This window comes from Coenobita brevimanus, chromosome 107 (genome assembly GCF_032717465.1).
Source record: "Coenobita brevimanus isolate Jiangsu-jjx chromosome 107, ASM3271746v2, whole genome shotgun sequence".
NCBI classification, from domain to species: domain Eukaryota; kingdom Metazoa; phylum Arthropoda; class Malacostraca; order Decapoda; family Coenobitidae; genus Coenobita; species Coenobita brevimanus.
The window spans coordinates 27792673-27820671 of NC_137060.1; the positions used below are offsets into that span (position 1 = coordinate 27792673).

The window sequence follows — 27999 nt, forward strand, 5'->3', positions numbered from 1 at the left end:
CAGTGTGTTCCTCACAACGCTTCCTATCACATCCACATCCACACCACAACGCTCCTTTATATCCTCATTCGTCAGCCTGTCTCTCCACGTGACTCCACAGGCTCCTCTTAAATAACTCATTTCCACTGCTCTCACTCTTGACTTGTGTCCTTCCAACAATGTCCAAGCTTCACTTCCGTATGTTAGAGTTGGTATCACAATACTGTCATGTAGTAACTTTTTTACTTCCATGCTCACTTCCCTGTTTCTTATCACTGCTTTCAAGGAACCAGCAACCTTTCTTCCCTGCTGTACCCTTTCAAGCACTTCACCCTCCAAACCTCCATCCTTACTCATCACACTACCCAAATACTTAAACGTACTCACATTTTCCAATTCCTCACCATCCAACCTCGCTGTACATTCACTGACTTCACCTCTCTCAAAGACCATCACTTTACTCTTCCCTACATTCACCTTTAGGTTCCGTTTCTTACACACTCTCCCAAACTCATCCACCAAGCCTTGCAGCTCCCCTTCGTCTTCACTCAACAACACAGTATCATCTGCAAACAACAGTACAGGGAGTTTCCAAACACTATCCTCTCTCACCAGGGCCACTCCAACATCCACTACCCTACCTTGTACCTCTTTTATTACCCCATCCATGTACAGATTGAACAACCATGGAGACATGACACATCCCTGTTTCAAACCAACTTTCAAAGAGAAAAATTCACTTAGTTCACCATCCACACGCACTGCAGCCTTCGCACCATCGTACATACTCTTCACAGCATTCAACAACTTCCCATCTACTCCATATATTCTTAACACTTTCCACAATCCTTGTCTGTCCACCCTGTCATATGCTTTCTCCAAATCCATGAAAGCCGCATACAACTTCTTTCCCTTCTCTAGAAACTTTTCCACTTTATCATAAATGGAAATTAAAATATCATTGATGGACTATGATGGCAACCCATTTCAGTGGTCCTATATTATTTAACTTCTGCTACATTTAGTGCAGTTCTTAATACATAGTTTGTTCAGACTGTAAATTACGCCTAGTGGGTGTCTTGACTCATTCAGTCTATATGTGGGCAGAAATTTAATGTTGAGTAAATACTGGGACTCAGCATTTCCTCACTCCCTTCACCCATGCACAACACAAGACCCGTGTTGCCACGGTTTGAGATGGCCGTGGTGTTGCCCAATGCCCTCTCAGACTATCCAAAGCAATTACAGTACCTTACTTTGTCTAACCTAACCAGACCACAAGTAGCCTAGTCTAAATTGTATTATTTTCAGCATTAGCCCTAGTGCGTTTGTTTTGAAAACAAATCTCTCGTGGAGAAATTTAACACTGGACTGTCTTGTGCGCATGCGTGAAGAGAGTGAGCAAAATGTTGTGTCCCAGTATTTGCTCAGCATTAAATTTCTGCCCACATATAGACTGAATGAGTCAAGATACCTACTAGGAATAATTTACAATCTGAACAAACTATGTATTAAGAACCTAACTTGCACTAAATGTAGCAGACATTAAATAATGTAGGACCATCACATTCCATCAATATTATTTTAATTTCCGTTTATGACAAATATAAACAATTCACGCTACGTTATATATACGTGTCCTATTTGTATTATTTATATTACAGTATATGACATTACTATGATTCACGGTTTCACACAAGTGTAGATATTTAGCAAAGAAATATATGCTTTTTAAACAACGCGGGGAATGTGTTTGTCCCAGTGGCAGTGACATCTACCGGAATACTAGGCTTTTCAGAAGCACTCCATTACGTCTAGTCCAAAACACTAATAATAAAATAGTACAGTATATATCATAAACCAAGTTAGGAAAAGGTTTACCACACTGTGTGTGTGTGTGTGTGTGTGTGAGAGAGAGAGAGAGAGAGAATAAATCTACTGTTAATAAATGTTGCAGTAGTAGACACCTCTTACACACACACACACACACACACACACACACACACACACACACACAATAAATCTGTTGTGATTAAATGTTGTGGTAGTAGACACCTCTTTCACACACACACACACACACACACACACACACACACACACACACACACAGAGTGAGAGAGAGGAGTTGCAAGGAAAAGTTAGGATCTTAATGACTATGCAGCCAATACCGTGGAGATACTTCTTGTTTGCCTGGGAATGCATATCCAGTTCACATTTATTCTAGTGTGCCTTAAACTTCTCTATTGTATACAACGTCCATGTTGAGTCAGTTCCATTTGGAGCAGATCTTGCCTGTGAAAAAGTTTTAACGTAATTCTGCTGGTAAATTTTCTCATTTACGGTTTCCAACCATGGTTGTGTGCCGAGTCCGTGTTAAGAGTAAGCAACTTTGTATGTAATGAATGTGAAACCCATTCAGATTTTAAACACTTCAATGATCTCACCTCGTAGTCTACGAGTTTGTACTAAAAAAGTTCCACAACCCTCAGGCGAACCTGATACCTTAGTCTCCTGAACCCTTTTTAAATCGACGTATGTCTTTTTCAATCGACCAAAATTCCACAGCAACTCAGGAAGTGGCCGTATTAAGGGGATATAGACTGTGAGAACAATCTCTTTGTTCCCAGACAAACAGACAGACAGACAGACTTGGAATGGTAAGAACAATCAGGAGAAATACTGATAAGAAAAGTGAGAAGAGAAACTGAAGCAGAGAAGAGGAAAACACGCAGGTTAAAAAATGGAACAATGTTATAGAAGTGACACAGGGATGGAAGCACACACACACACACACACACACACACACACACACACACACACACACACACACACACACACACACACACACACACACACACACACACTTTCTGAATATTTGTCGACCTATCTGTCTGTGCCTGGCTGTGTACTGCCCCTCCCCCTCCCCCCCTTATCTCTCTCTCTGGATCCTCTGTCTCACCCCCAGTTTCCTTTTCCCTTCTTCCTCTTTCTTTATATCTCTCTGCTCAGTCCCTACCTTCCTCCCTCTTGCCTTTCCTTCGTCTGTCTCCTCCTTTGTCACTCCCTCCTTACCTCACTCTTCTTCCTCCCTCAGTCACAACTTTGTCTTACCTTTTTATCATTTGTCACATGTGTTACCTTTTTTTCCCCATTACTCTCTCCGTATTTCTTTACTTGTACTAAACCCATTTCCTTCACTTCTTTGTTTCCCCATTAATAAGTGCATGCTCTTTTTTCTCTCTCGTCTCTCCGTCTCTTCCTGTCACCCGAAATCTCTTCTTTCATTCCGCTCTTCCCACTGTCTTTCCCTCCCTTCCTCCCTCCCTCTCCCTCCCCTTGTCTTCCCTTCTTAACATCCCCCTCCCCTTTCTTGCCCTAATAATTAACCTGTTTTCTTCCCACCAGTAATCTGTACTTTCTCTCTGCAGATTTCGCTAATTTCTCTATTTCTTTCCCTCCCTTTTCACTTGAATGTCATTCGTTCTACTCAGCCTCAATGTTTTCGTCTTATCCTGCTTAGTTCTTTCCCTGCGTCCTTGCCATAATAACACATTTTCTTCCTCCTCCCCGTTACCTTGTCTTCTTTTCTAATTTTTCTCATATCGTTCTCAGTGTTCCGTTCCGTAGCTATCTTTCCCACTTTCTCCTTTTGTTATCCCTATTTCTGTGTTAGCTCCATTCCAATTTTCTCTCAGCTGTCTCCCCTTTTGTCTCTCCTTCCTGTCTCCCAGCCTTCCGATTCACATCACCCTTTTCTCTTTCCCTTTCACACTGCTTGTATCTCATTTCACCTCTCACTGTCTCTTCTTCTCACTCTCTGTTTCTTAACTCTCGTTGTTCTCTCCTTGCCTCTCCTCTTTTTACTTTCTCCGTAACTGCACTCTCATTTCTCATTATTTCACTCACTCTCCCTCTCCGCCCGTCGCCCCCTGTCTTTTAACTCTCTCTCTCTCTCTCTCTCTAAGTGCAGTAAATTTTTCCTAACTTGGTTTATGTATATACTGTGCTATTTCTTTATTAGTTGTTCGGACTACACGTAATTTGAGAGGTGCTTGAAGTACAGAAACCCCTAGCTGGCTGTGAGCGAGAGCATGGAAGGTACCGGGTGGGGTTATGGGGTCGGAGAGAAAAGTGGGGGGGTTGGGTGGGAGTGCGGGACTATGAGGAAGGGAGGAGGGGGTAGCTCTCCATCGAGCAGTGTTACAAACGCATTAGTCCACAGAAAAGGAAACGAACTTATTCCGACGTCTGTACATCTAAAAGGGGTGGAAAGAAAAAAATTAATAGGCATGCATATATGAAATGCATCCATGATAATGGTTAGGCTTGTTAGGTAGAGCCATGATTTCAGGGACATGAAAGATTGTGTGATTCATTTGATTGGGGATGTTGTTGATGGTTTTTACACTTATGTATTTTTTTTTTTTGTTCTTTTTGAATCTTAACTTTCTCAGTCCTTGGTTTGGGAGATGGGGGAATTTGAATGATGATGATAACAATGCAGTATAACTTTTTTGGCTTTGGATATCAAATGGAAAGGGGTCTAGTGGATGAGAAATTGGCTCTGTTTTCAGAAGTGTTTCCTGAAGCTGTAGGTTGGCAGCAAAAGTAAGTAAACCATTAGAAACTTTAATATTGTTATTATTATGTATGATTATTATGTTTGAGGTATGCCCAATCCCTAAATGACACTTTTGCTACCAGACAACTTTCATGATGAGAAACATCCTTTATTAAAAAACATGGGGTGGGGCTGAATTGTGTTGAATGTGTGGTTGGTGGAATGGATGGATGAGTCTGAAAGCTATGACAGAATTGGGAATAATACACACAATTCTAAACACAGATGACTAGCTGGCCAAAGGTGGTGGGACAGCAGTGATCATTAAAAGTGTATGGTTTAGCTATGATGCTACTCCTTAAAGCACTGTTGTAAATTGATACCAGTACTTAACAGGATAGCTACAGTATTTGGGTAGAATTCAGTGATGATACTCCACAGGATTGTTACATTATTTGAGCACAGAGCAATAATGATATAACAAATGCAGATATGATAACCATAACTCAGTAATGAATGCCACTAGTTACAGTCATTTGTAAAAGTAATTTACTACTATCTTTATGAAAACTGAAAGTGAGGACTTACTGTGGACATAGTACTGTACAAATTTGCCAAATACTGCATGTAGTTGGTGCTTGGGCAAATAATGCAGTAGGATAAATACTTGTACAGTGAGCCCTTGTTATAAGCTGTCACTTTAGATTCTTGTGTTTGGTGTTACTTCATCAGTAAATTACAGAAACATTGCCACTTAAAGTTTCATTGATACCTGTAAGGCTGATTTGCCAGTTCCCCCAATATGTGGTACCAGATGAAACCTTTTTCTGCTGTTAGTACACCCAGAAATTTTATTTAGGCCAACACCAGACTACAGTATTTTGTTTAACGGAGAGAAATCCTAGCAGTGAAAATTCATTGCTGTTTTTGTTCTCTTTGTCTAACTCTTACTTGGTTTACTTCAGGGCTACTTGAAAGCACTAGGGAAAGCCCAGACAGCACAAGTCCAACGAGATGCCAGGATTGGTGAGGTGGAGGCCCGTCGGGATGCACAAATCAAGGAGTGCCTGGCCAACGAGGAACTGCTCAAGGAAAAATATAGCAATGACATCAAGATTGCCAGTGCACAGAGGGACTTTGAAGTGCAGAAAGCCATCTATGACCAGGAGGTGCAAGCCAAGGTAAAGTAAGAAAGATTAATCGAATCCTTTCTCAGCTCTGCAGGCCCCACACTCTGAGGGCATGGAACATACAGTGGCCCAGGGCAGAGGAGGAGTTAATAATGTAATGTGTTAAAATTTGGGTTACTTTTAGACTTCAAAACATGAACATGTGAATGAATAGCATTCAGAACTTTTTTTTTCCTCTGTGAATAGATAAGCACAGCAATAGTATTTTGACTTAAAATTTGTGATTCAAAAATCACATTTAATGACAGTTCATATAGAAATTCACAGACTTTAGCCTATCAGAATCCCTGGCTTGGTTGCAGGAATGATATGATTACTGGTAATGATTTTTTTATCTACATTAAATCTGTGCTGTAAGTTGATGTACCCAACTATATTATAGTTACTGTACATCTGTGTCATACCGTTCTAGGTTCACTGTTATATTCTCCTTTAATACATTTGTTAGTGACCCAGAGTTGCTATTCAGTGGAAAGCTGTTATAGTAGATATCATCAAAATAATATAATGGGAAACAGAGAGAGAAAGAACACCTGTCACGCATTCTTGGCATATTGTACAACACAGTGAAGAGGGGTGAGTGTGAGGACTATCATAGGGATGTTGTTACCACATCTGCCAGCACTGGGGTTTTTGTAACCAGCTGTGCATGTCCTTTGGAATACACTGAGATGTCGGGATTGTTTAGTAAGGGACAAATGATACTCTACTGCTGTACCGCAAATAATTCACATTTAGTGCATGATCATCCAATACCTCCTGGATGCATCATATCAAGAAGAAGAATCTATGGGCAGAGAAACATACAAAGCATCTCACAACTTATGAATATTATCCAACAGAAGAAAGTTAGAGTAGAGGAGGTAAAACAGTAAATAGTAGACAAATTTTTGACACTGTAGATTTGTTGTTTTTTATTTTTTATTTCATGTCCCCAGTTAAGATGAAAGAACCCATTTTGAGTATGTGAAATGGGCTTGGATAATAATGAGTACAGGGGTTTCCTAGCTTATGTATGGGTCCTGTTTGAGATGGCAAAACTTAAGTAGCAAAACACTTGGCCATCTCTCTATCATCCACTCCTTTATTGGTCCATCAGGAGCATAGGTGCTTAAGGCCAGGCCACTTAGTGTGTATGTTTAAGACAGGAGTTACCAATGGCTTGCTTAAGTGGTATGATTTGAGCAGTAAACCCCAGGCATTCCTCAGATGTAAACCCAAATGGGCCAGTCAGGTTGGATATATTTAATCCATTGCACCATAAAATGTCTTTTTGGTTATAGTCATATAATTAAATGATTTCCTGGGTTACAAGAAACCAGTTGGCTTGCCACCAGCAGTGGATACAGTACACCTAGACAGTAGAAAAAAATGCTAGAACATTGAGAAACCTAATACTTTACCCTCTGTATGTACACTAATAATTATAATCTCTTAATATATGTACAGATATATACAATGTTACGAAAGAAAACAAGTGTTGACCTAAAATTTCATATTTTTAATTACCGGTATTTATTTTGTGTGTGTGTGTTCAGTATACCCTGTGTAAATTTGAGGTTATTTACTGTAAATGGGCATAACTAAGTTGGAGATACTTATACATTCTACAGTATGGACTGCATCACACGAATGTAGTTTTCCACGTGGATAATTATTACCCTGTGTTTGTCTTTTCATGAAGACTTTTACTGTATTGATGTCATCATTTATCTTCATCATCCTAAGCTGGGAAAGGTCTGGATGATGATGATGATGATGATGATATTGTGTATTACTTGCAGTTTACAGTACTGGATATCCTGTATACCTAAGCAAGGAGAACTATTTACCATTACTTTAAACTTTATGACTCTCATACCCTACAGAAAGCAGAGGCAGAACTGGCTTATGAACTACAGTTCAACATAACAAAACAGAAGGTGGAGGAAGAAAAGATGGAGACAAAGGTAGGATACTTTCAAATTGCAGTATTTTGGGGATGTTGTGCTACCTAAGAATTTAAGCAAAAATGTAAATACACAGTTATGAGTCATCTCACTCATGTTGTTTTTGCATTTAATTTGTAATTTCCTTTTGTTTCCATAATACAATAGGTGTTGTTTTTGCATTTAATTTGTAATTCCCTTTTGTTTCCATAATACAATAGGTGTCGTTTTTGCATTTAATTTGTAATTCCCTTTTGTTTCCATAATACAATAGGTGTGGTGTGTCATGTTATAATAAATAATAAAAAGGATTATAGATGATACGTGTATTGTGCATGAGTTATTTTCCCACTTCATAATCAGAGAAAGTTAGGAGGACATGAAATGGTAGTATTGCAACCTTAATCAATGATAATCTTTAAACCTGCCATTTTAAGAACAATTTATTAGGTCTGTACCTTGATTTTTCAAGGTCTTTTCTAGTGGGAATGTTTTACTTTAGTTTCATACCAGTACTGAGTTTATATGTTCTGCATATCGCTTGTTACTGGATCTTTTGTGTGTGTGTGTGTGTGTGTGTGTGTGTGTGTGTGTGATGTTTTTGGCATATATTTTATACTTTTAATGTAATAAACCTACATATCTTATCCTAATGTGTCTGTTAAGACCCCATATCCCTTAATCTTTTGCTTTGTACCATACAGCCTTTTTTTTTTTTTTTTTTTTGTATCTGTTGCTTAGACCAGTGTGTTATGACTATCATGCTGGCACATGATATTGGTTAAAACAATTATATAACCATGCTGTATTTGTAGGTGGTGGAGAGGAAGGCCAAGATCCTGGTAGCAGAGCAGGAGATCCAGCGAAAACAGAAGCAGCTTGAGGCCACCATCAAACAGCCGGCTGATGCAGAAAAGTTTAAGTCAGTCACTCATGCCAGATATTTCTTGATCTCTCACTTCAGTAGCATATATCATCCATTGACCAGTTATATCATATCATCTCTGTTGTTATGTACAGTACAGTATATTAAAAAAAGGGGGAGCAGGCAGGACTGAATGGTCGGTAATCACATTTTAATGATGTTGGAATGCATCAGCCAGCACTTGAACTTCTTTGGGAAAACCTGTTAGGGTGTTGGTGATGAACATGTTAGAGGAATATTGCGAAAATACAGGCATACATATATATGTACAGTTGTAGACAAATACTAATCCACTTCATAACAGTAAATACAATAAATACAGCACACCTTCATTTTTTGATGAGGATGTGTTTGAAAAATTCCATGGTGCAATGATTTATCATATATAGAGTCAAGGATAACATGGGTTCAGCGGGGCCAAGGGTCACACACCCAACGTTTTAAAGTATAAATACAAGTTTCCAACTCACCTCAACTGGTAGTTATTTTGCTTCACTGCACCTCACTTGCTGTTTGATCTCCAACATCACATTATTGTTCAGTCACAGACACTAACACACCCAGTAGTGACCAATTTCAAAGGACATCCTGGAATAAACAAATGATTGTAGGCTTGCACGTAGGCAATCTTAAAAATGAAAATAGAAATCAAACATCAACCAGTGAGGTTTCATACAGGATCATAATGATATCATAAATGAAAAGCAGTGATAAGAAATAGGGAAGTGAGCATGGAAGTAAAAAGTCACTGCATGATAGTATTGTGATACCCACTCTGATATGTGGAAGTGAAGCTTGGACCTTGTTGGAAAGACACAAGTCAAGTGTGAAAGCAATGGAAATGAGTTACTTGAGAGGAGCATGTGGAGTTACATGGAGTGACAGACTGACAGATGAGGAACTGATGCATTTTGGTGTGGTTTTGTATGTAATAAGAGGCATTAGGAGAAATACTTTGAGGCAGTTTTGCCATGTGGCAGTGATAGAAAGTGTTAGGAGAAATACATTGAGGTGGTTTGGGCATGTGGAGAGGATGGAGAGATTAACAAGGAGAGTGTATGTAAGTGAGGTGGAAGACAGGGAAGGGAGGGGGAGACTGAGAATAATATGGAGGGGTGGAGTGGAAAGTTATATGAGAGAGGGGGGTGTAAGTTGTGGGGATGGTATTGAAATGGCAGGGGACACGGCAGCTTGGAGGTGATTTGTCTGTGGCCACTTCTTATGGGATTAGGGCTCCTGGCTATAGATAGATAGATAGGTATTGAAAAAAGACCTTAATTTTTTCGTCATTGTACAAACAATTAATCGAATGCCAGTTCATCGTATATCAAGGATTTTCTGTAGTGAGATGGTGAATGATGACTTTCAAAATCCAGTGATGGTACAGTATCAACAGAACCCTTCTCCTTTATAATTATTTTTAGCACCTGTCCCACTCCCTTCCTACTTCTTATATCTTCCTTGTCAGTTTTTATTATTCATGTTTCCATTTCTGATGGCTCTACACTGAGTGACAAACTTGTTGGTTCCCAGTAACCTAGGAAATCGTGTACCATGCTGGGTGGTAACCATATACTGTAATCAAATCATAGGGTGATGTGGAACCTGCTGTGTTGCCCCAATTTACTGGGTGAAGAGGTGCAAATATGGCATCTTTCCGGGATCCAAAGCTCTACACTCCTCCCTGTGCCATGCTGTGACAAGGCACTGTCTACTGCAGGGGAACATTGGCTCACTACACTGGGTTGCCCTGCATGGGTGGTCACTTCCCTGTAGTTGATGGGTCTGCTCTGCAAGAGAGGCTAGGATTTCTCAACAACAACAGCAATAACCATGTATTTGAATAAAAAAATGGCTTTTAAAAAAAGAGCATATAGCAGGGACATATAGTATGGTGTTGTAAAGTCACTGTTGGCATTCATGAAGCCCCTAGAATGGAGATGATTGCCAGCTTAAATAGGTAGGGTATTGTAAATTACTGTGGACTCGATTTAAAAAAAAAAAAAAAAAAAAAAAAAAAAAAACAAGACTTGTTGTGCTGTGTAGCCATTCTTGATGTCCATGACACCCCCAGATTGGAGACACTTGCCAAAGCTGAGCGACAGAAGACCGTGCTGGAGGCTGAGGCAAACGCAGAAGCTGTCCGACTCAAGGGTGAGGCTGAGGCCTTTGCTGTTCAGGTGAGACCACATACAAACAGCAGCAGCAACAGCATTGTCCTCTTATTGATATAAATGTCTTAGTTATCACTGTTGGCATTTGCTGTTTTTTATCTTTCATAATTTTTATCATCATCATCATCTTGATCATTTTCTTCATTATCTTTTATCAGTACAGTATTAGCTGTTCTTTGTCTTTCATAATTTTTGTCATCATCATCATCATCATCATCATCATCAAAAAGTACATTTAATGAAATCAAACTACTTCATTAGTAAAGCACCATCAGGGGTCTAATTAACATGTATCATACTCATAACAGTTTTCTTCATATTCTCTTTCTTTGACAGCACCAGTGGGGGTGCTCACCATCCTCTCACTTGATTTAGTGCTCCTTTCAGGTGGCTGCCTTTTCCTCCATTCCTTCTTTCTTTCCATCCTCTTCTGTCTTTCTTTGCTTTTTTTTTATCTTCCTTCTGTCTATGGGTGACTCTACACTGAGTGACAAGCCAAATGGTTTCCTGTACACCAGGAAACCATTTACTACACTGGGTGGTAATTGTTAGGTCCAACAGGAAACGAAAGGGTAGTTGCAACATTTATTCACATAGTTTCAACCTGGAATAACATATTATAATAAATACAGTTTCAGTGTTTCAGATATTCTAAAATTCTTTAACTGCCTTGAGCTGATATTACGAGTTATTCATATAAACGTACAGTCCACTAGCAAGCATTAAACAGCAAGTCTACCACCAACAGTATAAATGAATTTCTGAATTATATGTTATATACATCTCCAAAGTATATAGATCTAGTTCTATGTTCACTATATAACAATAATATAGGTACTAAATCAATATTCACTTACACCATGACCCTCCATGGCTCCTGATGGACCATATGGTAGTAACGAAAACCTAGCTGGCTGCATGAGTACTGAAATTTGAATTATATTAGTCATACCTGAAGTATCCTTGCATAATAATAAATAGTAAAAATATTGTATCAAATATCAAGCACACTCTACCATGACAACTAAAAACTCTGTCAAGTATTATAACCCACCGATAGTGCCACAATCTACTCGTATGTCCGGAGCTTCACCAGGCACCGTCAGTCACTACTGCCTATATGGAATTGACCTGAGAATGAGCACTGAGTGGCCAGGAAGCAGATCACAAACAAATGCTAGCCAGATGTGCACTGATTTACAAATCTTTCTTTCTTACCATAATTACAATAATAAATCAATACACAACTAATAGTAAATGATATTACACATTACATCAATATCTTATTTCAATAGTGTACCCAAACATAATGCGAACACCAAACACATACTGAACACTAAAATACAGACAGCCAACCGAATCCCATACACCTAGCACAGTTAAGACCTGTCCTTTGCACAATACAAATACTTTACTAATGATTACTAGGCACAATATTCAAGGTAAACAGTACACAATTACAATACAGTACATATCATCATGAGTGCAGATGATAAATGATGATACAGTAATCATAACCAAATTATGGCACCTGGTGGTTTAGTAAGCATTTAAGGCGTTCAAATCAGATTGAGGTGGTGCAGGTTTATACCCAAGGAGTGGTTGGGGCTTATTGCTCACGTACGGCCACTTAGGGATGAGTGGGGCAGGTTATTCTCATCTTAAATGTCAAGACTAACTTGCCTTGCCCCAGGCTCCTGTGGTCCTCATGGGGCAACGCTGGATTGGATGATGATGATGGTGATGATGATAATGACATAGTCATGTGCAAGAAGCAATTTGCCTATGGGTAGTCATTTAAGGAGCACCACAAAGCTTTCCTTTGCTCAAAGGATGGTACTGTGATGGATGAGCATAAGGCTTAATAAGGGCTACATTTCTGATGCAGTACTGCTTACCGTAGGTACTGACTGTCATGTTTTTGTTTCCTGCTCTGAGAGCGAGTGGACATTTTTAAAATTTATTTTAAATACTGTGGGGGCGCTTACCATCCAATCACTCAGTGTAGTGCTGCTGTCGGGTGACTGCTGTATCCTCACTTCCTTCCATCCTCTTCTTTCTCTTCTCCCTTCTTTGCTCTTTCATTTGTCTACAGGTGATTTTACACTGAGTGACAAGCCAAATGGTTTCCTGTATGTCAGGAAACCATTTATTATGCTGGGTGGTAACCATGTAACCAGCTTATGGCACCTGGTGGTTTATTGGGTAGTTAAGGTGTTCCAATTTGATTGAGCCTGTGTAGGTTTATATCCAAGGGGTTGTTGGGGTTTATTGCTCACATAATGCCACTCGGGTGAGTGAGGCCGGTCACTTTCATCTTAAATGTCAGGACCAACTTTCCTAGCCCCAGGCTGCTACACAGCTCATGGGGTAACAGAAGATTAGATGATGTATGAATGTATGTTTTTAAGACTGGCAGTTTTGAGAGAAAATTGTCAACCATCATTATATTTATTACCTCATTATCTTCAGTAGACTGAAGACAGAAAATTGTGAAATACATTAAAGGTAGATCATTTCAAGGTAGTGGTGAATTTTCAGGTGAAAAAACAAATATTAGAGCTGCAACACAAGGACAGGAAAAAAAATACCGTATATAAAATGAATACCGTTCCATGCTCACCAAGGGTGTAGACTTCTGTATCTTGATTTAGTTACTTTCCCTCAGGCCAAAGCTGAGGCAGAAGCAGCCAAGATGCGGTACAAGGCAGAGGCATTCAAGGAGTATGAGAATGCAGCCGTCCTCAGCATGTACCTCCATGCCATGCCTAGGGTAATTACAATTGTCTGTTGGCCTCTGTCTTTCAGTCGGCATGTAATATTTGTCTAGTGTCTCTTTCTGCGTTCTTCATATTTCTTTTTGTGTTATGTTAGCGTACCTGTTGCTTTTGCCATAAAATCATATACAGTTATATTCATCATTGTATTACATTTTGTGTCCTTCCCTAGAAACCCCTTGAGTGGTTGGGCTTTTTCTGTTCATGGATTTTGTAAGTGGGAAGATTAATGGAGCACTTCATAGAGAGGGGAACAAAGATAAAATGTAATATATGTTGTATAGTTGAAAATCTTAAGTAGTTATAGAATGACGTAATCTTTTTACACCAGGCATTGCATGGGTACCTTACGTAACAGAGCGATAGTTCAAAGCTGAAGTGAGAGGAAGAGGTTGGCAGAAGAGTGAGAACAGTGGAAGAATAGAAGCTAAATAACCAATGAGTTCAAAGTACATAGTTCTTCACTCGAGCAGCTTTCTTGTTTAAACATCTGTAGTAAAGAAATTTATTTATAGCCTCTGTTAATTAATTTTTACACATCAATATGCAGCCATAGGGGTCAACACACTGAATGTGTTTACATGGCTGTACTGTACAAACCATGTTAATGTTAAGTATGCTTTGGAATTCTACAGTTTGGCTGACTCTTGTTTGGAAGAGATTTTTACTTTATCTCTCTGTTTGTTCCTTGAAGCCATTTAATAGGGTGTGTCAAAAACTGCAAGCAGAACAGAGTGCACATTCAAGGTTGTAGGCTTTTCAAAGTGCCCTCAAGATCTCCATCTTGCACCCATTGGTCTAGTGATCAGATTATCCTAGTCAGTAGGATGGTTTTGCCATTGCCCATGGGATTGATATTCAGTAGGTGACTGGAGGTATTTGTTTAGGTAACTCCATCAAGAGGTGTGTGCTGGTCATATATCCATGAATGTACTGCCGTACAGTAGGCTAGTCTCAGCTGCTCTTACTCGGTAATATTTTTATTATCAGTTTATTTTTTCTGTATTCTTATAACCACTAGGTGGATGTATTGTTGATAGTTCTCCCACCTTCAAACTGCATTCATTTTCCTTGTTGCTGAATCCTACTTTCACTCCATCATTGGATGAGTGACAGGGTCAGAATAATGGAAATGGTGATAATGTATTTTTGGGATTTTCTTGTTGTTAGTTTCCATCTTCATGTGGAAAAAGCATGATGATGGTGGTGTATTGTGACATTATTTCCACCTTATTCTTGTACCTTGTCTACAGATGGTGGCAGAGGTGGGAACTGCATTGTCACAGGCAAAGAGTGTGAAGATGGTGTCTTCAGGAGACTCGCCAATAGGGGCTCAGAAACTAGCTCAGGAGGTGATTGACATTTCATCCAGCGTCCCAGTTATGGTGAAGAATATGACAGGGATCAGCCTCAAGGAGATCAGTGTTAAATAGGTTGGTATTGAGTCTTTTTAGTAACCTATACGGTATGGTCAACTTTTATGGAGATCAGTGTTAAATAGGTTGGTATCAAGTGTCTGTAGTAACTTATACAATATAGTGATGTCGTCTGTAGAGATCAGCACTAAATAGGTTAGTATGTATCGTAGGTTAAATTGGTTAGTAAGTATCTTAGTAAGTACCGTAGAATCTCTATCTATCTGTTGCCAGACGCCTCAAATAGGTTAGTATGTATCGTAGGTTAAATTGGTTAGTAAGTATCTTAGTAAGTACCGTAGAATCTCTATCTATCTGTTGCCAGACGCCTCAATCCCGTTTGGGGTGGCCACAAACAAATCGCCTCCAAGTCGCCGTGTCCCCCGCCATTTCACTGCCCTGCTCCCAACTCACACCCCCCTTTCTCATATACCTCTCCACCCCATCCCTCCATCTCATCCTCGGCCTCCCCCTCCCTCTTCCCCCCTCCACCTCACTCACATACACTCTCTTCGTCAGTCTTTCACCCTGCATCCTCTCCACATGGCCAAACCACCTCAGTGTGTTCCTCATAACGCTGCCTATCACATCCACATCCACACCACAACGCTCCTTTATACCGTAGAAGAGGTAGCAAAATCTGTAATGGAATTAAAGAATTTTAAGGCCCCAGGACAGGATGGAATATTTCCTGAAATTCTTAATGATGAGTTGATCAGTGCTTTTTTAAAACTTTTTAATGTGGCATGGGATAATGGTGGAATTTCAGAAGAGTGAGAAAATGGAGTAATTATTAAAATACCAAAAAAGGGAGATTTAAGTGTGCATGGAAATTGGAGGGGAATAACTTTGACACCTGTAGCTGCAAAAGTCTTTTCCAAAATCTTGTTGAACAGAATTGAGGTCAGTAATTGATGAAATTTCAGGAGAAGAACAAGCTGGATTCAGAAAGGGTAGATATATAATCAGTTTTTTATTGTAAGACATGTAATGCAGCAAGCTGATGAGATGAAAATGCCACTTAGTTTGTGCTTTGTAGATTTTGAAAGGGCGTTTTACAGTGTTTCACATGACGCTGTGTTGAAAATTATGAGGTTCTGTGGTATACCAGAAAAGTTTAAGTATTATTAGAAGCCTGCATGAAGGTACGTTTTGTAAAGTAATGGTGGGTGGTTCTTTGAGTGGTCCATTTGAAGTAGGTCAGGAGTGATTCAAGGAGGAGTTCTTTCACCTTTGCTGTTTGTTTTGGTTATGGATTAAGTTATTAGAAAGGTTGTAAGGAGAACAGGTGCAGGAATTGCCTGGAAAGAAAATAAGAGGTCGATGGATTTGGACTATGCTGATAATACTGTACTGATTTGAGGACGTATTTATGAGATGCAGAGGGTGCTTGATTGTCTGATGGAGGAAGGAGAAAAAGTGTGATTGGCAATAAATTGTGGAAAGACTGAAATTATTAATATGAATGTGGAGAACCAAATCAAATGTGTTATTGGGAATAACGTGAAGATTGTTGAAAATTTTAAATATTTGGGAACGATTATTTCATCTAACAGATCTTTAAACAATGAAATTGAGGACAGGATTAGACAGGCATGGTGGGCTGTTAGAATGTTGAAATCTGTATGGAATAATAATATGCTTTCAGGACATACTAAAGTAAAAAATTACAAGTCCATGATTAGGCCAGTTTTAATTTATGGGCATGTGTCTCAGCACAGTACAGTTGCAACAGATCAGAAAGTACTAGCATTTGAGATTAAAATGCTGAGAAGGATTCTTGAGGTAAAGTGGCAGGACAGAGTTACTAATGAAAGAGTAAGTGATATTATAAGAGTGGAATATGTGAGACTGTCTCACTGGAAATGGCTGGGGCACGTAATATATATTATAGAAAAGAAGACAGATTAATACAGGATGTGATATTACAAGAGTGGAATCAGTTGATGAATATGTGAGGCTCTCTCACTGGAAATGGCTGGGGCACATATATAGGAAAGAAGACAGATTAATACGGGATGTGCCAGAGTGGACAGCTAGAGGAGAAGAGGCAGAGGTAGGCCGAGGGATACTTGGTTGAGGAAAATGAAAAGATAAGCAGGAGAGGAGTGTTGGTTGGGCCTGAAGGAGATCGCAAGAGACAGATTTTGGTGGAGAGAGTTATTTGAGACCCTATGTATCCCATGGGGTGCCACAGGAAATGATTGAAGTAGCTTTAGTAATCATACAGTATGGTTGTGTCTTTTGTGTTATAATATTTCTGTCACCAAACTATTTTATCAAACCCCTTCAAGATCAATATTTCATCCAACATCCTAGTTATGGTTGAGAATATGACAGACGAGTCTTAAGGAGATTATTTTTGTGAATATTAGTATTAGGCCACTTTATGACTGTAATGTTTACCTCTGTCAGCAAGTTATTGTTGGATTTCAATGAAAGTTTGTGGAAATGTGGGTTTGGGCCAAGGAAGAGTAGATTAAATTTTGGTGGTGATCAGAGTTTGAGTTCCATTTCAGGACATTTTTGTTTGTTTGTTCACAGGATATCTCAAAAAGTTATTGCTGTATGTCAGTGAATGTTTGTGGAAATGTGGGTCATGGACCAAATAAGAGTTGATTAAATTTTTGTGGTGATCTGAGTTGTCTGGTATAGGCATTAGCAGAGGTATGTGCTCTCTGAGTGTGCTTAATTTGTTATTTTATTAGGAAGGTTAATGGTAAACCTTTTTAATATTTTAATTTATCTTTAGGTGGGAAAGGATGGTTTCATGTAGAGTTTGATTTGTCCAAGTACAGTTATTAGGGCATGGCAAACTGAGGGGCATAACATAGGAGAATTCTCCTCCACTTCCTCCTCCTCCTATATTACCTTGTCAGGAGTATAGTGGCCTTGTTAACTGGAATGAAAAGGACTTATTAAATAGGGTTTTTGATTCCTGGAGTATAACAAGTTTATGAAATTACCATAACCCAGTCAGTCCACAATTTTATTTTTTATTTATTCTTGATGACTGGTCACTTTTGTTAAGCTTCAGCGAGAGTTTTTGTGGTGAATAGATTAGAAACTTTTGTCATTAATATTTCACAACCAAATGTCTTTCCCATCTATCTGTTTATTGCCAGACGCCTCAGTCATGTAAGGGGTGGCTACAAACAAATCTCCTCTATGTTGCCCTGTCCCCCACCATATCACAGCCCTCCCCTCCACTCACCCCCCCTCTCTCTCATACACCTCTGCACTCCATCCCTCCATCTCATCCTCGGCCTCCCCCTCCACCTCATGCACATGCACTCACCAGGTTAATCTCTCGCTCTCCATCCTCTACCCCCCTCCACCTCACTGACATACACTCTCCTTGTTAGTCTCATGCTCTCCACATAGCCAAACCACCTCAGTGTATTTCTTCTAATGCTTTCTTTCACATCCACATCCACACCACAATGCTTCATCATATCCTTATTTGTCAGTCTGTCTCTCCATGTAACTCACATGCTCCTATCAAATAACTCTTTTCTGTTGGCCTCACTCTTGACTTGTGTCCTTCCAACAAGGTCCAAGCTTCACTCCCATACGTTAGAGTTGGTGTTACAATACCATCATGCAACGATTTTTTTTTTACTTCCATGCTCCCTTACCTATTCCCTATCACTGTCTTTCTATTAGCTGAATAAAATTATCAGGTGGCAGCAGAAATTATCCAAAGAATAAATGGATTGAAGGGACTAAATCAAGCTTAAAAGTGTTAATGTTCATTATCAATTTCTGCTTTGACCAACAGATCCAATGCTCAGTGTGTGATCAGAGGAAAGGAGAGGGAGAGGAACTAAGTGCAGGTATGAAAATCTACAACTTCAGGTTAAGAGTTTTAGTAATTTTAAGGAAGAAACTGTATCCCTTTTTGCACAAAGTAGTACTATATAAATTTATATTGGGAATCTCTTAACTTAATTTTGCGGTGAGAATGTTATTTTTTAAAGGAAGAATCTGTTCTCATTTTATAACTTGATCTTTGCACAGATTGCTGTTGGTTTTCTTTAAAGAGCATCTCATAAGTAATGTAAGTTAACCATGAAAATGTTATTAGTATGCAGAATCTCTTGTTCTTTTCTTATTCAGGGTATAGATTGTTTTTTTTTTAATAGCCATAATGATTCATTTTGAAGCCATATTGGTCCATAAGCCTGATATAATTAATTTTACATTAAAAAAAAGTCTATGTATTTTATCTGTCTATAGCCAGACACCATGATCCTGAAAGGGGTGGCAATTTGTCTTTGAGTTAGTTGTTTTACTGGGAGGGCCACTAACCTTCAACCAACCCACTTGCTGATAAAGTAAAATAACTATTTTTTGAAGTACAGGTAGAGATTACAATGTATGTCCATCTAGCAAACAGATAAGTAGAACCGTACCATACCATAGGTATCTTGTTGACACTAGTCATTTAGTTAAAAAGAATAAGTTTTTCCTGATGGTCTCTTCACCCTGTGTCTTAAACACCATCATCACACCCTTGTACATCATGTGAGGTATCAGGTTATTGTCAAACTATTTCGGACCTTGTTTCTTTCATTGGCTTCATCGCTCATTTTGCCAAGTACTGGTATATAGCTCATCTTGCTCAAACAGAATGTGGTAGTGTTAGGTAAAGCATGAGAGAGTTATCCAGTTGATTATGTTGATAAACCATTTTCCTTATTGTTGCAATCACAGGACACGTTTATTTGACCTTGGAGAGACTTTTCAAGTTGTAGGGGTTAGATGTAGCCTTTATTAACCCATTCAGTATGAGTAGCCTTCCCTAAGTTGAATGAAATTGAATAGAACTAGCAAAACTAAACTACAGTAAGTACTGGAATACATTATTGGAGTATAAGGGATATTAAAGAAAACCCAGTACAGTACTGTACAGTAGATATGGCATGTGCAGTTGCTGACAAATGAAACTACTTCACTAACACAGTTTGGTTGGGTTTATTTGGTTATTTTGGTGTAGTGAAATGTAAGATCTGTGAATGAACTTCTTATGAACTGGTGCTTCCAAGTGATTGATATATTTATAAATTTTTCAGTATTTCTGTAATTATGCCCAGATAATGATTGTACAGTGTAAGTACCACCAGCTTAACATTGGAAGAGTGGTAGGTTCAGTTGTCCACAGTTGTACAGTACACCTACCTGGCCTAAAGTTGAGAGTGTATTGTGGACAGTTGAACCTGTTTTCTGAGCATGCCGTAGAAATATTTGTTTTGCAGAGATATATTTGAGGACGATTTAGTGCTGAGATATATAGAAGCTAATTCTACTCTGTTATTTGTTATTTTTTAGTGAATTGTCTTTAATTACTGTTGTAGCCAAACCAATATTTTTAAATTTGGAGTAGGAGTTGAGATTATGACCATTTAGAAACTACCTTGCCATATGTGATGAAATGTTGACCAGCTAGTGTGTTAACTCCCTCAGTCCAACAGCGTACTTTAGCATTTTTGTTTGTTCATTCGTTTGTTTATAAAGGATCCAGTGTGCATGCTTGCCTGGATTTGGTCTTACTATCTCCAGACAGTATGTCTGACCTGGGAGAGACTTTTTAATATTGGAGAGGTTAGATATAGTCTTCATTAACCCCTTCAGTAGTAAAGAGCTTTCCCTTGTTGAATAAAACTGTTAGGTGATAGCAAGAAAAAATGAAAAATTTGTCACAGGAGTGGATTGAAGGGGCTAACTTGAATGCAGTGTACAGCAGTAATAAGGGTAGATGGAAAAGTTACACCCATATATGGAAATTGCTTTTATTGAGAAGATACAACAGTTTTGGCCTATAAACACAATTTCCATGTCAGTATAACATTTCTATTTAATTAGTTCTGAAAGCAAGAGCAAGTTCTCATTTTAAGTTCTCCACCCCCCCCTCTATTTTAACTGCGTTAAATACACAGTAGAAATTCCAATAAAGTTGCTTAATATCCATTGGTAACTGTCATGATAATTTGCCAATGTCTCCCCATTTACATCACAGTACCAGTTTATAGGAAACTCTGTGATATTTTGGAACACATCTCCTGCTTATATAAAGAACTACCTTTGTAGTGATATCAGTTAATCCTGTCAGTGCCTTGCATGCAGTTGGGTATTTTATTCCATAAAAATTCAAACTATTTTATTCAGGTGACGAAAATTGGAGTATTCCAAATGTTAACTGAATAGTGTTGATCTCTCTGACCATTAGAATCTTCCCAGAGCAAAATGAAGTCATCTTGTGGAATCCTGAGTGAAATAACTTGGTGTCCTTAGAAGGCAAAAGGATTAAAGGATGATGTGATGCTGCAGTACTACACTAAAAGCTTAATTTGGAGATACATCAGAGATGAGAGATCAAAGGTCTCTTAGTCCACTTTGAGAAGTAAACTGTTAATCTTGCAAAGGTTATGTATACAGGTATTCTAGAATAGATGTAATGCCATAAATTTATTGACAGACAGTACTGAAATAGGCAGAGTTCCTGTTTGGTACTTCTTATATTTTGTTAACAGTATGTTATAGGATTAAGGAATGTATCATGTGAAAGCATGTAAAAAGAAAAATGTGTCAGTGACAGCTTTAGTGATCAGTAGTGTCTTAAATGAAAATTGACTGTGGTACTTGCCATTAGGTGTAGAGAACTGATGCAGGAGTAAGCAGTGATTTTGTTATTTCATTTGTGCATTTTTTATCTCCTTCAGTCTAGTAACATATTACAGTACAGTATTGTACTATACTGTACCTTATTTTATTCTTGCTACCTCCAGACTACTTTATTCTTCTTAGAGTAGAGCTCTTGTTCAGTGGTGAAGGGGTTTGTGAAGGCTATATCTGACCTCTTCTGTTCAAAAAGTCTCTCCTGAGTTGTACAGAATCATCTGTAGATAGCAAGAATTCTAAAAGTACATCATCAGATTGAAGGGGTGAAGGTGTTGAAAAATGTTGGAAGGACTTCTGAATTTATTAATTTCCTTGGTTATTTGTAATGTACAGTTTGTTATTATTTAACAAAATAGCTTGGTTGATCACCTCCAGTGTAGACGTCCAACAACAATTATATTCATCCTATTGCTCACACTGCCACGCTACTTTATCCTAAATAAGGATGATAATAATAACACATTCACTATGACAGGCCTTTCTTGAGCAAAAATTCTTTTTGACTGGGAAGGATCTGATAAAGATGATGTCATAGTAGTGAAGGGATAAATAGAGATTGTTTCTACCATCTATTGGTCATGTGATATGGAACTCCTTGGAGATGGCTGTGCAATACATGCAGTGGTTTGAATCAAGGAAGTGTCCAGGTATTTTTCTGTCATGGAAAATGCTGTCTGGAACAGACAATCTTCCTACAACACAAGTGTTCTTAATTATGGTAGCCTAGCCTTGGCCCCCTCCCTCCTGAAGGAAATATTATGGGAGTGGCTGCTGCCATTTTTACAGTTTCTACCCCATTCACTACAAGAAGACTCCCAGGTGGAATAAAAGCATCCGTTAGTAGGAAGAACATACGTGTATGGTCATACTGGAAGGGTTAATTGTAGCCTGATTGCTGAAGTGTTGTCCTTTGTCTTCCTCCAAAGTATCATTAAGGAGCTTGTAGTAAAGAGCATTAGTTAGTAAGTTTTGTAATGTTTTGAGAGGCTTTGTAGTTTGTTTATTTTTATAAAGTTTGAGAGAGAGAGAGAGAGACTTGGATGTTAATGCATTTATACTGTAGGGCAAATTTTGCATTATCCTGAATTGTTCTTTATTTTTTAGTGTCATTTTCAGTATTATTGGTCCAGTGGAGTATGGTACTAATTTTTTGGCATCTAAACTTCATTGCCTTCTCGTAAAATGTACCGGTAACTACTGTAATTCAGTTTGTATGGTAAGTTTTTAAATGTAAGACGGGTAGCAAGAGGTTTAGCAAAGTGAGCAGATATGTTTCTCATAGAAAAAATGGCTATGCTTTATTTTAGTTTGCATTGACCCTTGAACAAATTCTGTTAATTGTTGTCATGTTTGGTTTCTTAGAATGTTTAAGAAAGATTTACATACTGTTAAAGTTTGATTTCCCCAACCCCCCACAAATTTATATCTGATACCGTATATTATGCATCTGTTATCATCATCATGATTATCACCACCATTGTTGTCAGGGTAATCGTTTTCGATGTCATTGTCATCATCATCATTATCATCCTTAAATATAGTGTAGCCAAATTAGGGTTATAAGTCAAGTAAAATCAGAATATCATGTATGGTCAGTGTCATAGTTTCTAATGTTGTGATGCTGTGAATCCAAAAAAATTAATGGAGGAAAAAGGAGAGGGGGATCTCTTTACAGAAAGGAAGAAAAGACAATAGAGAGAGAGAGAGATTTAAAAAAAAAAAAAAAAAAAAATGGAAGTGAGGGAGGGATATGGTATATAAGGGAGAAATTATGAAAGAACAGTTAGAATAAAAATATAAATAGATGTGGACCAAAAATGAATACAATATGAAGGCGGGGAAATATGTACACAGGTAAAATATATATATGATGAATAAAGACCTGGAAGATGATGTTTATTGATTCTTAGATAAGAGTTAAGATTATATGCATAAAACTGATACGTGGGAAAAAAGATTAGAACATAGCACCTGCAGTTCTCTCATATGGGTTGTGTAAGGTTAGATTTTCCTTGAAACTTTCCTGCTTTAGGACATCACCACTAGGACGTACAGTCATGAAATGTGGTTTTATCCCCACCGCTACCCCTATCCTTTACTGGAGAGAAGTTGTAGGGAGGGTTTCACGCTGACTGAAGATTCTCCCCCCCCCTACCCCCACTGTTAAGGTGGTAGGTCAAAGCTTTGCTAGGTTACATAAGGAACAGTTTATAATGACAGTGCTATGGTACTTCTGCAGTCTGAGAAAGCTTCAAGCTAATAACATTCTCTTTGTGAGAACCTAACTACTGTATGACTTAACTTCAGTTAAGGAGAGGTGTAGAGGGTGAGCAGAAACTATGAGTCATGCCAGTACTTACTTGAAACTCCAGAATTTGTGTTGGTTCCTTGGGCTGTCACTGCTATGATGTAATTTTCATTTTAGTTTGATAACTGCGTTGTTTAACTTTAGGACCTTTAGTGATGGAAGGGTAAATGAAAGCTGTATCAAACCCTTCCAGTTTGAAATGTCACCACTAAGCTGAATAAAAATAACAACATAGCAGGAATAAACCACTTGAGAAAAAATAAATGGGTTGAAGAAGTTAATGAATTTGGTTAATTATAATTAGATCAGATACTTCAATATTTTATTCTTGTTGCCACCAAAGCATATGCAATTACAGTATTCAGTTTATAAAAGCCCTCTCAAACTTAAAGGGTTGAGTGGTTATATCCAACTCAGTAGTTCAAAAAAGTCTCTCTTAATACATACACAAAATTACTTGGAGGTAGTGTGAATAAAGTGACGAATACATTATTAGACTGTAGGTGTTTACTGTACAGTATTAAATGAACCTTATGCAGTTATCTTAGGGAGGGGACTTGACCACAACTGTAGCCAAAGTTAGGGCAGTAACTCTGTGTATAGCCAGACACCTTAATCCTATAGGGTATATACATATCTCTAAAATTTTTATGAATACTTTGTTGGTGTAGGGGAAAAAAAGATTAAAGTACAGCACCTCCATATTCCAAGAATTATAAAATTGACCCAAAGAGGTTGGGCAGGAAGGTGAAAAAGTCTTAAGTGTCTTAGGAAGTTGGCTTTGTCTTCGAAGTGCTTTACTATACAGGTGTCATAGGTGTGTCACATTGATATCTTAGATGTGTCCAAGAAGTGCCTGTGAGGTTTCTTAGAAATGTCAGAGGTGCAGTATCTTCGTGTCTAAGGTATCTTAAATGTGCCTTAAAATATTTTAGAGATGTAATTGAAAATTTAGTAGCATGTGGAATAGAAACAAGTCAGTGCCACTGAAACATACTTTGTAACTCCCCTCCCTCATCCCCACCCCTCCAAAATCCTGGAACTGTAATTTCGACAGCTTCGTAATTATCATACAGTATTTATTTTCCATAATACTCCTCCATATTTTTTTTTTTTTTATGTGTCCGACTCTGGGCATAGGCTTTATAGCCTGCTACCAAGGCCCAGTAGTCCTCCTTCATACTATACACCTCTACATGTCACCACTTCGGCGCTAACACCCACTGTCCATACTGCATACATGCTAGGGCTGCCTCATACAGGACTGGTGTATTGGTATTAGCGGGGTATTTTTACGACATGTCGGCATGTCATCTGGTAGATCAGTAAAGTCTGTTTTTATCATATTCAAATCCTTAAACTGTTCCCTGCCCCAGCGAGGATTTGAACCTGGGTCTGGTGGGTCTGCAGGCCACCTCTTTACCGACTGAGCTGCCTTAGTTATTTGTTTTGCCAATGTTGCTATAAGTTGCATAAATGATTGCAGAATGTAACGTCTCCTGCACTGATGTATCTCCATTCCCGCCCCCCAACTTTCTTCAGTTTATTAAGTTGCCTTTCTGCTGCATTTTGAAATCCATGTTCTCTCCATCATTCATTACCACTTTATATTTTCGTTTAAAGTCAGCAGGAATGAGAATGTATAGAAGGCTAAGGAACCATAGAGTCTAAAAATATAATGCTGTACCACATCAATGTAATTGGAAGTGGATGGATGGTTTTATTTTATGACTATTATACTATATATGACGTTTCCCCCTGCTCTTTAGCAGTTCATGCCGTTTTCCGATGCTACTTGTATGTAAGCCATTGTACTTACTCTTTTCGTATTGTATTTGTATAAGAAGCCTGTGAACTGAGGCATAGCCAGAGGGGTGGCCAGACTGCCCACCCTGAAATACTGTATGCATGACCACCTCAAATTCCAGGGGATACCCCAGGACTTCCTTAGAGTTTTATCCTTAGGCCACCCCTTAATTAGGTTTGGTCACCCCATGGGCATTCCATTTTACTAATCCTAATTACGCCATTGCTCATGACAAGGCTGTGCACAGGATCTTTGAAAAGGGGGTGGGTTGGAAAAAAAAACTTCGTAACATAATTTATTCACTTTAATTCATTCATTCATCTAATCCTATGTTGCCCCATGAGGGGCGTAGGAGCCCAGGGCTAGGCAAGGTGGTCCTGACATTGAAAGTGAGAGTGGCCAACCTCACTTATCCCTGAGTGGCAATACGTGGGCAGTAAACGCAAATCATCCCTTGGATGTAAACCTGCACAGGCTCAATCCGATTGAAGCACTGTAAATACCCACCAAACTAATGCAATATGGTAAACTTAGGTACTGTAACTGACTAAAGTACTGAAAGGGCACAAACTCCGGGTATTTATGTACTGAACTCTACAGAACCATGGAAGTGAAAGCAATGTGGATATCAGTGGATAGAGCACCTTGGAAGTTAGGGCAATTCAGAAAGGGTGAATCTTTTTAACACATGTTTTTCTATCGTAACATGATTAACAGGATTTAATGCTTTGCATGTTTAGTATTTTCATTTGGATTTTTCATTCTTTCCAAATGGGGGAGTTTACCCACCCCCCGTGTGCACGGCCCTGGCCCGTGAATGGGAGCAAATGGAGGTACAGTAGAGAATTGACTTTTTGGGATGGAAATGGTAAATGGAAAGTGTGTGAGGTGAAAGGGTGAAGTGGCCTGGTGTAAGGGAAATATAGTGTGAGGTTGTAAGAACTGATCCACTGTCAATTTTTCCTTTTATTATATAAATATGAACTGGGTCACACAGCTTGAATATTAAGTCATGATTACATGAAATTCAATGAACCTTAAGTTATGAAGTTGGAAGTCTCCGGTTACTGTGGTCGGGTTGTCCCTGACAACTTAAAACCACCCCCACAGCTTGAGTAAGTTGACTACAAGAAATTTGATGAGCCTTAGGTTACTAGCCTAGTTAAATCGACCCTGTAATATGAGTATGACCATCAGCTGAGCTGAGTGGGGTTAGAAAATCAAGTTAGAACAAATGCGCCATATTAGGACTTGAATGGTAAGTTTTAGAATAAAATCAAGTATCTGCTGGCACGGAGGATGCACGGTGGTGCCCAGTGTCTGAGCTACATACAGGGTGTTTCATATATTCGTATTAACGCTCATCTTCCACTCCGCTGGGCGATTTCTCCTGTTACTTGACTGGATTAACAGTGCCTGTCCTGCATTTATTCATTTCTTACTCCCACTGCCATACCTTCTCCCACAGCAGACCAAGCGTTTTAACACTATACTGCCTTCCGAGTTCATGCTGGAGCACTGTGCATGGACCGCCCTTTACTTACCACTACCTGGGCCTATGGGAGCTTTTGTAGTAATACAGAGTTCTAAAAAAAAAAAAAAACTGCCAGCGCTTCGCGTTATTCAATTGTTTACCACGCCATCTTTTCCAAGCGTGGCTTGGACGGCGGTTATGGAGGAGTTTTGTTCTGTGTAAGTCACGTGTGTGGCGCTTCTTAAGATTGTTTCCCGTTCTTCCTGATCTCTGCACATGCCTGAAGTTTCAGAGTTCCTGTTTTCACTCCCTTTTTGTTAGGTGAGTTGTCAGTTTCAAATTTCTTCTGTTGGTTGTCCGTGTTTCGCGGCCTGCACGATTTTCATACTTTTTGTTTTTTCTTCTTCTAGTAGACTCGTTAGGCTACAAGAAACGCGTTGTAGTGAGCCAGTGGTAGAAAGGTTTTTGATCCTCAGGGTTCATTTAGCTGTTCTGGCGTTATAATGAATGTTTGGCAAGAGCTTGGTATGTAACTTCTTATAACCGTTAGTGCAGTATCTGATCCTTTGCATTGTTATTCCACATTGTGTGTGTATGTGTGAACAGTGGAAGCTGTGAATATTGTAATAGCATAATTTCTATCCCTGTTATCCTCGTAAGTGTAGTGGCAGTTTATCAGTGCCTTTCCACCAAACATCATTAAATAAATTGAAGTTGACATCCGGCGGATGATTGTAGATGGAAAGTTGCCCAGTATAACAAACGATGGTCAAACTTTAC

The 27999-nt window shown here is 38.8% G+C and overlaps 1 protein-coding gene across 1 annotated transcript in view; it reads left to right on the forward strand.

The window, feature by feature from the left end:
• Positions 1 to 24199, forward strand: part of LOC145416777 (flotillin-1-like) — a 39508-nt gene extending 15309 nt beyond the window's left edge. The window contains exons 6-12 of the mRNA XM_080285697.1: positions 5506 to 5721; positions 7599 to 7679; positions 8474 to 8580; positions 10658 to 10763; positions 13426 to 13530; positions 14788 to 14967; positions 18731 to 24199. Of these exons, the coding sequence (XP_080141823.1) occupies positions 5506 to 5721; positions 7599 to 7679; positions 8474 to 8580; positions 10658 to 10763; positions 13426 to 13530; positions 14788 to 14967 (795 nt within the window). The 3' untranslated portion in view covers positions 18731 to 24199. The remainder of the gene's footprint in view (positions 1 to 5505; positions 5722 to 7598; positions 7680 to 8473; positions 8581 to 10657; positions 10764 to 13425; positions 13531 to 14787; positions 14968 to 18730) is intronic.
• Positions 24200 to 27999: the final 3800 nt, after the last annotated feature.